A 12,757-nucleotide genomic window follows, 5' to 3' on the forward strand; every position below is an offset into this window, starting at 1 on the left:
GTTAAGGGAACTTTCATCTACGACCTTAAATAGTTTTTAGAAATGTGGTTTTCAAGACTGCAGTATTGGGACGCCTGGGTGGCTCGGTCGGTTAAGCGTCTGACTCTGGATTTCTGCTCAGGTCATGATCTCATGGTTTGTGAGATCGAGCCTTACGTCGGGCTCTGTACCGAAGGCACAGAGCCCGCTTGGGATTCTCTGTCCCCCAATCCGCTTGGGATTCTCTGTCCCCTTCTGTCACTGCTCCTCCCCCCCCCACCCCCCATGAACACGTGAATGCGTGTGCACTTTGTCTTTCTCAAAAAAAAAAAAAGACTGTGGTATTTTATGCTATGAATATACCGTAATTTACGCTTTTCTCCCATGCTAGATGCTTACCTGGTTTTTAATGTTTAATCGGTCTAAAACCAATGTGGTAGCATTGTTGTTCATTACTTTTTCTTCATGCAGCTGATGAGGTTTCTTGAGATAGATTTTTAGGAGTGAAATTAGCGGGCTCAGTGATTTGAATTTCGTGAAGTTCTTGACATAGGTTGTCATGTTTGCTCTGGAAACTCTGCGATCATTAATACCAGGGGCACCTGCTGTCCCAGCAAGCTCTCTGTGGCGTCCGGTGCTGGCTCCTGTTGGCTTTTCCGACTTGATTGTCTGCGTAGCCTTTGCTCTTTATTTACTTTTCTTGTAGCAGCGAACAAGGTGTCGTTTTCCGATTTACGTCAGATGTGTCACAACGTGGAAACAACTGATGGCATAAATTGTTGGCTGTCTTGCAGACTTAGGATACACCTTGTCCCTGAAGAAGCTGGTGTGGGATCCACAGAAGGTCCAGGCTGACCTGAAGTCCCGATTTGGTTTTGATGACCTTCATGCAGAACAGATCCTGAATTACTCAGCCGAACTACAGGAGGTACGCGTTCTTGGTGCTTCTCTGTGAGAGTGCTCCTCTGAGAGTGCTCCCAGGGTGGGTGGGAGGTGGGATGGGAGGACGGAGAGCCCCGTGCACGTCGGCGCTTCGTGGGCGTGGCAGGCCCCTGTTGGTTTGGCCTTTCTGGGAGTGTCCCTTCCTCTTACCTTGTCATTTTATCCCAGCCCCAAAGGCAGTCTGGAAGTACGGCAAAACCTTGGGTTGTGTGTTAACTCGTTCTGCGAGTGTTCCATGGGACAAGCAAGCATTCCTAATAAATGTTAACTTGGTAAACGAGCGATGTCTTGCAACACGAGTCGTACGTGATGCCGAACGTCACGTGATCACAACTGAGCCAATGGTTCTTGAAATTCGCTTTGATATACAAGTGTTTAGATGACAAGCGTGTTTCCGGAGCGAATTAGGCTGGGAAACCGAGGTGTGACTGTAGTAGGAAGTGATTCTCGCTCTTGGCACTGGCCGCGGGGAGAAGCCAGGCTGGGGGAGGGAGTGAGATTCTGCAGCTGAGGCGGCAGGGAACGAGGGGGCAGGAAACGACTGCTCTCCAGGCTGAGATGCTGTCACCGGGACGGCAGGACCCGCAAGGTCACAGGCCCCCTGGACTCAGCAGATAGGGGCCTCCACCGTGCACACTGTGTTCTGGAAGGGGCTCCGCCTGCACGGCTTCCTTTTGTCCCTGGCGCGGACACTTCTGCTCTGCGTGGTGCAGGACCCCAGAACTGTACCTCTGTCTCTGTTTGCTGCACGGATGCCCCCGGCGTGAGGGCCTTTCTGGTGCAGCCCCTGGGTCAGGGCTGAGGGACTGACAGTTTGGATGAGACCTGAACCCTCCTGTTAGGGTCTCGGTCTGTGCTCAGGGCGTGGGGTTCACTCGCTTTCCTGAGTTCCCATGACCTGGCACTTCCCTCATGGTGTTCACCTTGACACGAGCTACCGTTGGCTTTTCACTTTTGGGTTACAGGTCTGAGCGGCGAATCTGGGGATGTCACCCTGGCCTCAGCCAGGCACGGCCGCTAACTGCTGAGTGGCGAGGCGGCTGGAAAATTCCTTCTGCCATGCAGGTCTTACACTTGGCCGGGAGACGCGGTTTTCCGTTCCTCTGTCACATCTGGTGCAATTTCGTGAACCATCTCTCTCCCGTGGGACTTGGAGTTGTGCCCTTTGGCGTCTTTCGTGGGCGCTGTTGTAGACGGCATAGGAACGCCCCAGCTGCTGACTCTACTCCCGTATTGTCCGTACTTCCCGACCCCGTTTTCTCATCAAATTACAAAGAACGTTTACCTTGAGAGGGCAGGTATTTTGAGGCGTGCCTGGGTGGCTCAGGGATTAGGTGTCCGACTCTTGATGTCGGCTCAGGTCACGATCTCACAGTTCGTGAGTTCAAGCCCCATGTCGGGCTCTGCGCAGACAGAGAGGAGTCTGCTTGGGATTCTCTCTCTCCCTCTCTGTCTCTGCCCCTCTTTGGCTCACTGTGTGTGCACCTGCACACACACACTCTCTCTCTCTCTCTCTGAAAGTAAATAAATTAAGAAAAGAAAAAAAAAGAAAGGCAACTATTTTGAGATTAGAATTACAAGGAAAACGGTCGGGGGACAGCACAGAGCATATGTCACGGGTAGGAGTCTCCTGTGGCTGCTGGTACGAGTTATCACCACCACTGTTGCCCCACACAGCACACATTCATTACCACATGGCTCTGGGAGTCAGAAGTCTCACACAGGTCTCCCTGGGCTAAAATCTGTGTCCCCCGGTGCTGTTTCTTTGCTCTTCCAGCTTCTAGAAGCCTCTGTGCTCCGTGGCTCGGGGCCCCTTCCCTAGGCTAGCGATAGTGGACTGAGTTTTTCTCAGAATGTGTCAGTTCTGGCTTGGTTGCCTTTCCTTCCTACATTGAAGGGGCCCTGTGATTTCATGGGGCTCGTGGATAATCTGGAATGATCTCCCCGTCTCCAGGTCTGCTGGTTAGCAACCTTAAGGCAACTGGCCAACACCACTCTTAATCTATTCACAGGTTCTGGAGTTAACATGTGAGCACCTTGGGAGACCATCACCCTGTCCCCCACCCCACGGAGGGCCCCTCAGGAGCCAGCATCGTGATGGTTTCCTGGGTCCTGCCCTGGGCCTGCCTGATTGCAGGCGCTGCCACTCTGGGCCTCTGCTTATGCGGCCCCCAGAGCAGAGGGATCTTTCTCTCTTCCTTTCTCCACTCCCCACTGAGCAAACAGCTCGATCATCTCTCACGGGCCCGTGGAACTCTCGTGCCCTCTCTCCTGGGTGACCTGTGATAGGCACATTGGTGTATCTACCTCTCACAGCCCCTGCGAGTCCTGGGAGAGGGGACGGGGCCTTGTTTCCCTAACAGGTGCTGTGGCTTTGTGACTTGAGTATTAGTTCTCTGCATCCCCAAGGGGACCACAAAGGAACCAAATGGGGTTGAATACTTTTTTTTTTTTAAAGTTTATTTATTTATTTTGAGAGTGAGAGAGAGAACAGGGAAGGGCACAGAGAAAGAAGGAGAGAGAGATAGAGAATCCCAAGCAGGTTCCGCACTGTCGGAACAGAACAGGTTGTGGGGCTCGATCGCACAGTCGTGAGATTGAGCCCTGAGCTGAAAGCAAGAGTTGGACACTCGGCTGACAGACCCACCCAGGCCTGGGACGTTGATGTTTTTTCACTGTTGCCATCAGTAGAGTTTCTGAAACGTGGCCCTGAAGTTATTGTAAATCTGTGTAACTGGAACGTCGTTCGTTCCCACACACGTAGGTATTTTTACAGAGCGACATTGCAAAAACTGCATGTAGGAGTTCATTTACGGGGCGCCTGGGGGGCTCAGTCGGATGAGCGTCCGACTCTTGATCTCGGCTCAGGTCGTGATCTCACGGTTTCTGGGATCAAGCCCCGTGTCAGGCTCTGTGCTGATAGCACGGGGCCTGCTTGGGATTCTCTCTCCCTCTCTCTGCCCCTCCCCTACTTGCACACACACACTCTCTCAAAATAAATTAAAACAAAAAACCAAAAACCAGAAGTTCATTTACAGAAATAAAGGAGATATGGTTCCAAAATGTCACACTGTTTCTGACCCAGAACTCCAGTTTGAATCGTCTTTGACGGATGAAGTTAGAAGAGAAAATGTTTCCGGCAAAGCGGCTTTGGCAGGCCAAGGTGCCCACTGAACCGGGCTGGCCCCTGTTTGCTTTTGGCCGGAGAGTACAAATGAGCAATATTTGAGTCACCCTGTGTCCTCCAACCAGAGAAACCGCTGTTCCCATGGCTTGTGGGCCTTCGTGAAAAACAGAGTTCCAAAAGGCTTCCCTCCACGCCAACAATATAACTGCCGCTTGATCAACCTGTTAACTTCTCCCGTCATGCAAAGCCCAGAGCCCTTCCTTTGGCAAGGCGGTGGTAGTATTCGTAGAAAGGAATATTCTGGAAAAAAGCGCACTTGTAAATGTATTTCATATTGTTGCCAGATTCCCACAGATGGGACCTTGGAGCGGATCGTGTGTTCCGTCTTGTCCCGAACCTCCGAGGACGAAGCTGGCCAAGAGGGTCACCCTGGAGACTGTCACCCCCGCTGGTCAGCGGCCACAGACTACCTGGTGCACGCGGTCAGCTGGCTGGAAGTCTACAAGCAGGTGCGGTGCCACTGTGAACCCCCTCGGCATGTCCGAATCGATCCCTCTCCTCCCCTGTCTCTCATTGTTCGATTTTATTTATTTTTAGTATTTGTGTTTATTTTTGAGAGAGGAGAGACACAGTGTGAGCAAGGGAGGGGCAGAGAGAGAGGGAGACACAGAATCAGAAGCAGGCTCCAGGCTCCGAGCTGTCAGCACAGAGCCTGACGCGGGCCTCGAACTCACAGACGGTGAGATCAAGACCTGAGCCGAAGTTGGATGCTTAACCGACTGAGCCACCCAGGCGCCCCTATTTATTTATTTAAAATATTTGTTTTTGAGAGAGAGACACAGAGCACGAGTGGGGGAGGGGCAGAGAGAGAAGGAGACACAGAATCGGAAACAGGCTCCAGGCTCTGAGCTGTCAGCACAGAGCCCGACGCAGGGCTTGAACTCACAGACTGTGAGATCATGACCTGAGCCGAACTGGGACGCTTCACTGCCTGTGTGCACCAACCCCCTCTCCCCGCCCTGGCGCCCCTTCAGTTTTAGTGGAGCAGGTAACACGCGGTGTAAGTGTGGACTGGAGTACCACGCAGGTCTATGCGGCTCATTGCTCTCTCTCACCGAAGCTTTAAGCCCGCAGATCCTCTCGATTTCCCCATACGTTGTTCCCTCTTTCATCGTGTGTCCTGCCCATGGTGTGCCCTTCTCCCACGTGCACCCATCGGCCTCAGCTCGCTGATGTGTCCACACAAATGTCACCAGAAAGCCTGTCTTGGACTGAGACACACATGTGCTCACGATGGGAAAAGTCTGCTTCTGGCCTGTGGGATTTCCACGGGGCCGCCAGGTGCCCTCTGTGGGCGTTCGGATGCTAGGCTCCTGCCCCTGGAGGGCTTGGGTGCCACACGGCCTGGCCCTTTACTCTTGTGTTGACAAACAGGGAGAAAGAGGCGGTGGCCTGCTTTCCCACGTGGATGCGATGGTGTGGCTCGGAGTGCGGGGGTGATCACATACCAACAGCTTGGAGGCCGGTGGGGGGGCCTGGCGAATTCCCGGCAGGGTGTTCTTCAGCGAGCCGTGGATATGGTGTGAAGCAGGGCCTGGGTGCCAGTACCCTCCATTCACTTTACTGGACATTACGTTACCTTTTCCTCACAGGACACGTATCTTGGTCTATTTTTTTCCTAATACCTATTACTGACAAGGGTCAAAATCTCCAATAGTAGATACAAGATCGTTACCGAAGTGCAGGCGTGGTTATCCACCGGGTGGCACTCCGCGTATCTGGCACGGAAAGGGTCGAGGGCCAGCGTCGGGCCGACCAGCGCCAGCATGCTGGGTGACACGTGCACTTTGTGCATTGTCTGGGCGGCCTGCCCCCGTGGTTAATGAAGGGTTATTCAGCACACACGAGTGTTCACGATGCTCGTGACGTGGGCACGCAGCGTCTCTGTTGGCACGTCGATGGGAAACCGCAATACGAATTGCCTGTAGTATCGTGATCCCCGAGTCCGCGACGCAGAACGGTACCTAGTAACCTTGTGTTCGTTACAACGGAATCGTTAAGTATGGCAACGTATTTCCACCATGGCACGCATTTCAAACGTGTCAGTTTCGCTTTTGGGGCATCCGGGTCCTGTTCAACGATGTGTGTTGTCGCCTTCTCTTTTGAAAAATGGCAGTGGGTGATGGCAGGACAGATGGCACCTCCTCAAAAGGGCCGTGTGCCTCCATCAATGGCGATTCATCTTCCAGTTCTGAACAGAAATTAAATTGTAAGGCAACTGACAGACATTCCAGTCTGCCAGCATCGTAAAAATGGGCTGTCTGTCCTCTCAAAGGCCCCGTTAATATTTCTTACGCACATGCCATCATTTGCAACGCGTTATTGTTAATAATAGTGTTTTCGTTTCCCAATGTGAAGGTGTTCGATCAGTGGCAAAAAGGCAGCCTGCTTCAGAAGGTGCTCGAAGGGGCTGCCCGCAGCCTTGAGGCTCTCAGCGATCGGTTTGTGGAAGAGACCGAGCCCCGGAAGGTGCTAGAAGCCCTGCACACTCTCCTTCTCATCCTGAGCGATGGCTTGGCAGCAGATGACCCCAGCGGCGACCATTCATCTCCAAAGACGTAAGACATATTTTCCTGTTTGATTACTGGTTGGGCTAGCAACCCGGAACGTTACAGAGTGCACGATGAGACAGGGACAGAAGAATTCCATAAAACTGCGGCTCCACGGAGGATTTCCAGTTAGCAGCTGGGAGACGCAATTGTATAGTGGGCCATCCAGAATTGTTTGTGGTTGTCCCATCAGTTCAGATGCAGAAAACCACCCAGGGAGAGACGTGTCTGGGAAGGTGTCTGGATTTCAGGTTATGCTTTTGACATTTGTTCAAAAATGAGCAAGGGGGGGCACCTGGATGGCTCAGTCAGTTGGGCGGCCGACTTCGGCTCAGGTCATGATCTCGCGGTCCGTGAGTTCGAGCCCCGCGTCGGGCTCTGTGCTGACAGCTCAGAGCCTGGAGCCTGTTTCAGATTCTGTGTCTCCCTCTCTCTGACCCTCCCCCGTTCATGCTCTGTCTCTCTCTGTCTCAAAAAAAAAAAATAAACGTTAAAAAAAATTAAAAAAAAATGAGCAAGGGGCGCCTGGGTGGCTGAGTTGGTTAAGCGGCTCACTTCCTCTCAGGTCATGATCTCGCGGCATGAGTTCGAGCCCCACGTCAGGCTCTGCGCTGACAGCTCAGAGCCTGGAGCCTACTTCGGATTCTGTGTCTCCCTCTGTCTCTGCCCCTCCCCTTTCACACTCTGTGTGTCTCTCTCTGTCTCTCTCTCTCTCAAAAATAAACAATAAACACTAAAAAAATTTTTTAAAATGAGCAAAAACATTTTAGAGGTCCTTTCATGTAAGGAACTGTTTTCATATCTCTTTTGAAATTTTGTATTGTCAACATATTCTCATAAGATCCAGAAATATGTCGGAAGCAGGAGAAGGTAGATCTTGTGGCTGCTTCGTTTTTGAGATCAGCAGAATTGACTCACAGATTGTCAATTCTGCTGCGACACTGGATCTCTGTCTTCAGTGGGTCCCGTCCTTGGTGGTAACTTGACCTGGTTGCAATCCTGCATTGACTCTCCTTGGAGGAGAGCAAAAGATTTCTCAATGTTGTCTCAGAAGGGTTCGTTTCAAGCTACAGGTTGTGGAAAGTTTTGCTCCTGTGCCTCCTGAAGGGAGGATTGTGTGATCAGAACTGCACGGGCAATGTCGTGTTCTCATGACCTACGTGACATACACGTGCATAACTGGTTGCACTTCCAACCCCCTCTGCCTTTTTCTGGAACCCGTCGAGGAAGCAGGATCTTGTTGTCGAAGGTCTACTTTCCTGATTTACCTTAGGGATTGCCCTGGTACTAGCGATGGAGCAGGTCACTTTAATGGCCCTACAACCCTCCCACACACGCCCTGGCATTTTGGCCCAGGGGACAGAGAGCCCCAGGAGACGCCAGCTCTTAGCTCCTTCAGGGATCGGAGACGTGAGGGACTGCACCCCCTCGGAGGATTAGGTGTGCACAGCCTGTGCTTTCCCTGCCCCCACTCAGGGTGGGAACCGGCTGCTGTGTGTGCTGGGCAAGCCTCCCTTTGTCTGTGCACACACATCTGTTATATGGCCGTCTGTGACCCTCGCACTAGTGGCCGTCGGGTTTCTACCTCCCCACCCTGATGGTGCCTCTCTGGTTATCGGGCTCTTGGTCCGCTGCAGGGTTCACACGAGACCCCCCAGGAGCCCCGTGCCTTCAGCTGTAAGGAAGGATCTGTCCCCCTTGGATGGCTGCGGCGGACCCGGCAGGGAGACCCCGTGGTGGGAACATGGCACACTTAGCCGCTGCTCACAGGCGCCAGCCCGTTCCCGACACCTCGCCCAGCATTGTCTTCTCTCTCCTAAACTCACCTCCCTTCCCTCCATCCTCCCTTTTACAGGCTCACTGAGTTTCCTACAGATCTTCTAGGTTCTTTCATGTCTTGTGAAGCCTGTGTATCTGCAGCGGGTTGCTTCCTGGGGTGTAGACGTGAGCCCCACAGCGGCGGGTGTCACCCGTGAGCGACCGTGGCTCAGATCCCTGCATTGTCCTGTGCTGTGCATTCGCATCTGACCCCCTCCTGGCGCCCCCTCCTGGCGCCCTCCAGCACGTCCTTAGCTGCGTCTGTCGCTCTCTGTCCTTCTTTCAGACCTGTGTCTGGGGCTGCCTCCCCCTGTCCATCCGTGGCTGCTCTTTAGTTTACGCCCCTCCGTGTGTCAGTCCCTCACTCGCCCACGGCCTCCTCCTCCAGGTCCTCGTGAGACCCGCACCGCCCTCAGTGGGACCCCGCAGCCCCCGTCTGACGCCTGTGGTCCAGGACGCTGCAGCTCGTTACTTCCAGCCTGCTCTTGGCAGCTGCTCACACCTTTTCTCTTCCAAGTCACAGCTTCCAGCCAGAAGAAGTGGGAAACCCTGCGGCCCATGCCTGTGCCGGGCACCGAGGATGCCGGCTTTACAGGCAGGACCTCCTGCCCCAGGGCGATGAGATGCGGGAGAGGCCAGCCGGCGTGGGCACGGGGCCAGGTGGGGCCGGGGCTGGGGGTGGGGGGGCATGTGCCACCTGTCACTGGGCTGCGGCCACAGATGCCTGGCACGGGTGCCCCCGGCAGCATCTGGGCCTCTCCTTCCAGCTCACGGAGGATTCCGTGTGCTTGCATAGATGCCTGAGGGTCGGTGCCCGCCTGCTGGGGCACTTGCCACCCCCCCACTGTGACTCCCCATCTGGCTCTTTGCTTCCACATCTGTTTGCAATTTCAGCTCCTATCGTTGCAGACTTTCCAGCGGCTCCTCTGGGGTGTTTCTCCCCTCTTCCCCAGTGAGGCATCCTCCTTGTGCAACAGGCAGCCCCTGAGGCAGGGAGAGATCTCCGGCTCCCTGGGGTAGCTGCACAGCCTGTCCATCCACCCGCCCCTGCCGCCCTGCCCCCTCTCGCCCCCTCCCTACCCCCAGCCGCTGCCTGCCTTCTCAGGGAAGCTGAGGAAGGAAGGAAGGAAGAAGGCAGCCGCTGCCTGCCTTCTCTGCAGCTGGTCGCCTGGGTTGCTCCTGTGTCTGCGAGAGTGGACTCCCCTTTGCCTCCTCTCCCCACCTCGCTGGTACCCAGCGACCTGGCTGGCGGTCCTCCCTGGACCTTCGAGAATCTTACAGCTGCTGCTAGTTCGCTTTTGATGGATCCTTCCCCCACCACTCACATCTTGATGTTCTGACACTCTTTAACATAATTTCCTCTGTCTGATAAGTGGAGGCTTCCGGGCAAATGCTTTTATTTTTCATGATTATTTTTTAATGTTTATTTCTCTTTGAGAGCGGGGGTGGGGAGGGGCAGAGAGACACGGTGGGGGGGACAGAGGATCCGAAGCAGGCTCCGCTCTGACAGCCATGACCTCGAACTCACGAACTGCGTGAGCAGGGGAGGGGCGGAGAGAGAGGGAGAGAGAGAATCTCAAGGAGGCTCCACACTGTCAGCGCAGGCCCCCATGCGGGCTCTATCCGCTGAGATCATGACCTGAGCCGGAGTTGGACGCTTCATCTGGACGCTTCACCGACTGCCATGTGCCCCCAGGCAAATGCTCTTAAATCTCACCTGAGGCTTTATTCCACCTCCGGCCTCTGCCGCATGCTACTAGGTAGGAATGAACTTTCCTGTTTGGGGGTAAAGAGAATGTTTAATCCACATTCAGTCCCACGACTCAGCCCGTTGAGAGCCTGCTGTGTGCACCTGCAGTGAAGCCGGGGTTTTGGTCTGTGAAGACGGCTCCCGAAGCAGGGGGATATCTTTCCGTGAGTGGAACTTTATGTCCCCGGCTGGCACCCTGCGCCCATCTTCATCTTTTTTTTTTTTTTTTTAATTTTTGCCCCCAGATTACTGTATCTACAGAAGTTGGAGAATGTTCTTCGAAACCTGCCCCCGTGGCCGGCTCGGACGAGATTGCTTCCGCTGTACGGGGCTCTCAGGAACGCGATAGCCCAGCGCTTACGTTTTGTCCAAGGTAAACTGGTGTGGGGTCATCTGTCACCTTCCTGCTGGGAGCCTGCGTGACATTGGCAGAAAAGCAGACTTGACCTCGCCCGACGCCTTTGCGGAGCTGGGAGGGAAGGGGCCCCAGTGTTGGTGCATCTGGGGTGCTGGAAACGCGACAGTGAGCTCTGCGTCCTTCTGGAAATTTCCTAGCACCACTCACGCCCTCGTCCGCTGTTGTGGTGCTCAGGCTGGAAAGGCACCAGAGTGCACGTGTGCGTGATCGCTGTTCTGGCCCCACTCCTGCTCCTTGGCGTTGGGCAGAGGGAATACCTTCCTGTCCTCCCTGGAAAGCCCTTCTTTGAGCTTCTGCTGACCAGTGGTGTTGTCCAAAGTGACACCAGGTAGACTGGAGCCTTCTCAGTGGACAAATAAATGAGGACAGATGTTGCTTCTGGAGTAAAACCCCCTATAACCGTGACGTTGTCCTCAGGCGCTTTCGGGAAGCATGAAATGATATTGCAATACATTTTTCTCGGTTTTCCTCCCCCGGGGGAGATACTAAAATGTCTGGGAATGTGCGTGGTTTGCTGAAATGCATGTTTGCAGAAGTCAGTGTGTTATTCACGGCCCCGTGTAGACATCAGGCTTAGAGAAGCCCGTTTTAGGGGAGTGCTGATACATCAATTTGTCGACCTTACAGAAGTCCTCGTGTGCCTGGAGAGATCAGCCAACAGCTCCAAACTGGGCGGACCCGACCACCCGAAATTGGAAAAGGGCGAGTTCTTTTGGGAGCTGAAGCAGGTACAGCAGGGCACCGACAGGCATATAAATGGACAGTTTTGGTAAACCATTCAAGAACATCTTGCAGTCTGCAGCTGTGCCCCTGCTGTGAGCTGTGCTAGCAAAATGGGCAAGGTTTCAAAGAACTTTGTTTTATTTTGATATGTTGACGGCTACAGGGTTTTTTAAATTTTAATTTAAATTTGTAAGTTTTTTAGATTTAAAATTTTTATCTGTTTTGAGAGAGAGAGAGGAGCGTGAGCAGGGGAGGGGCAGAGAGAGGGAGGGAGAGAGAGAATCCCAAGCAGACTCCACACTGTCAGCACAGAGCCTGATGCAGGGCTCGAACTCATGGACTGTGAGATCATGACCTGAGCTGAAATCAAGAGTTGGATGCTTAACCGACTGAGCCACCCAGGTGCATCTCTCTTTTTTTTTTTTAAGACTTTATGAATTTATTTGTTTTTTAAATGTTTATTTTTGAGAAAAAGAGAAAAAGAGAGAGAGAGCACAGGTGGGAGACGGGAAGAGAAAGAGGGAGAGAGAGAATCCCAAGCAGACTCCACACTGTCAGCACAGAGCCTGACACAGGGCTAAAACTCATGGACCCTGAGATCATGACCTGAGCCACGGTGGATGCTCAACCAACTGAGCCCCCAGATGCTCCTAAAGACTTTATTTTTTAAGTAATCTCTACACCCACTGTGGCGCTTGAACTCACAACCCCGATATCAGGAGTCATGTACTCTTCTGACTGACCCAGCCAGGAGCCCCAGTTGCTATAGATTACTGGTTGTGGTTCCCCAGCCCTTTGAGGGCAAGTGTAAGCTTTTCTAAGTGTCCCCCCTCCCTCTCTTCTTTACCTTTCAGCTCTTGATGAAGGATACCGCTGACAGGTGCCTAAACGCCAGCTTGTCTGGGAGGGAGGCTTTCCTGTGTCCTGGCGTCTGGGAAGGCCTTGGGGGGCTGACGTGTCCCCAGGACTCCTTCAACAAGAGCAGCGTCTTAAACAAGCTACTGAGGTCAGCAGAGGACGCTGTAAGTAGCCACGGTCTGATCTTGTCCATGGATACCAATGGGCTTACTTTATTAAAAAAATTTTTTTTTAAATGTTTATTTATTTCGGAGAGAGACAGACACAGGGCATGAGTGAGGGAGGGGCAGAGAGAGAGGGAGACACAGAATCCAAAGCAGGCTCCAGGCTCCGAGCTGTCAGCACAGAGTCCGACGTGGGGCTTGAACCCAAGAACCGCGAGATCATGACCTGAGCTGAATTCAGATGCTTAACCAACTGAGCCACCCAGGTGCCCCATCCAATGGGTTTATTTTACAGGTTAGATCCTACATCCTGGATCCCGGCCACCCCTGTGTTCCCTCCCGGCTGTCTGGCCACACTAGGAGTTGTGT

At 53.4% G+C, this 12,757-nt stretch overlaps 1 protein-coding gene across 1 annotated transcript in view; it reads left to right on the forward strand.

The window, feature by feature from the left end:
* Positions 1–12,757, forward strand: part of LOC144613854 (ATP-binding cassette sub-family A member 13-like) — a 45,725-nt gene that overhangs the window by 29,766 nt on the left and 3,202 nt on the right. Inside the window, exons 7-12 of the mRNA XM_078435475.2 lie at positions 774–907; positions 4,393–4,557; positions 6,467–6,666; positions 10,471–10,598; positions 11,271–11,371; positions 12,221–12,388. Of these exons, the coding sequence (XP_078291601.2) occupies positions 774–907; positions 4,393–4,557; positions 6,467–6,666; positions 10,471–10,598; positions 11,271–11,371; positions 12,221–12,388 (896 nt within the window). The remainder of the gene's footprint in view (positions 1–773; positions 908–4,392; positions 4,558–6,466; positions 6,667–10,470; positions 10,599–11,270; positions 11,372–12,220; positions 12,389–12,757) is intronic.

This window comes from Panthera onca, chromosome A2, assembly GCF_046562875.1.
Source record: "Panthera onca isolate mPanOnc1 chromosome A2, mPanOnc1 haplotype 2, whole genome shotgun sequence".
Taxonomy (NCBI): domain Eukaryota; kingdom Metazoa; phylum Chordata; class Mammalia; order Carnivora; family Felidae; genus Panthera; species Panthera onca.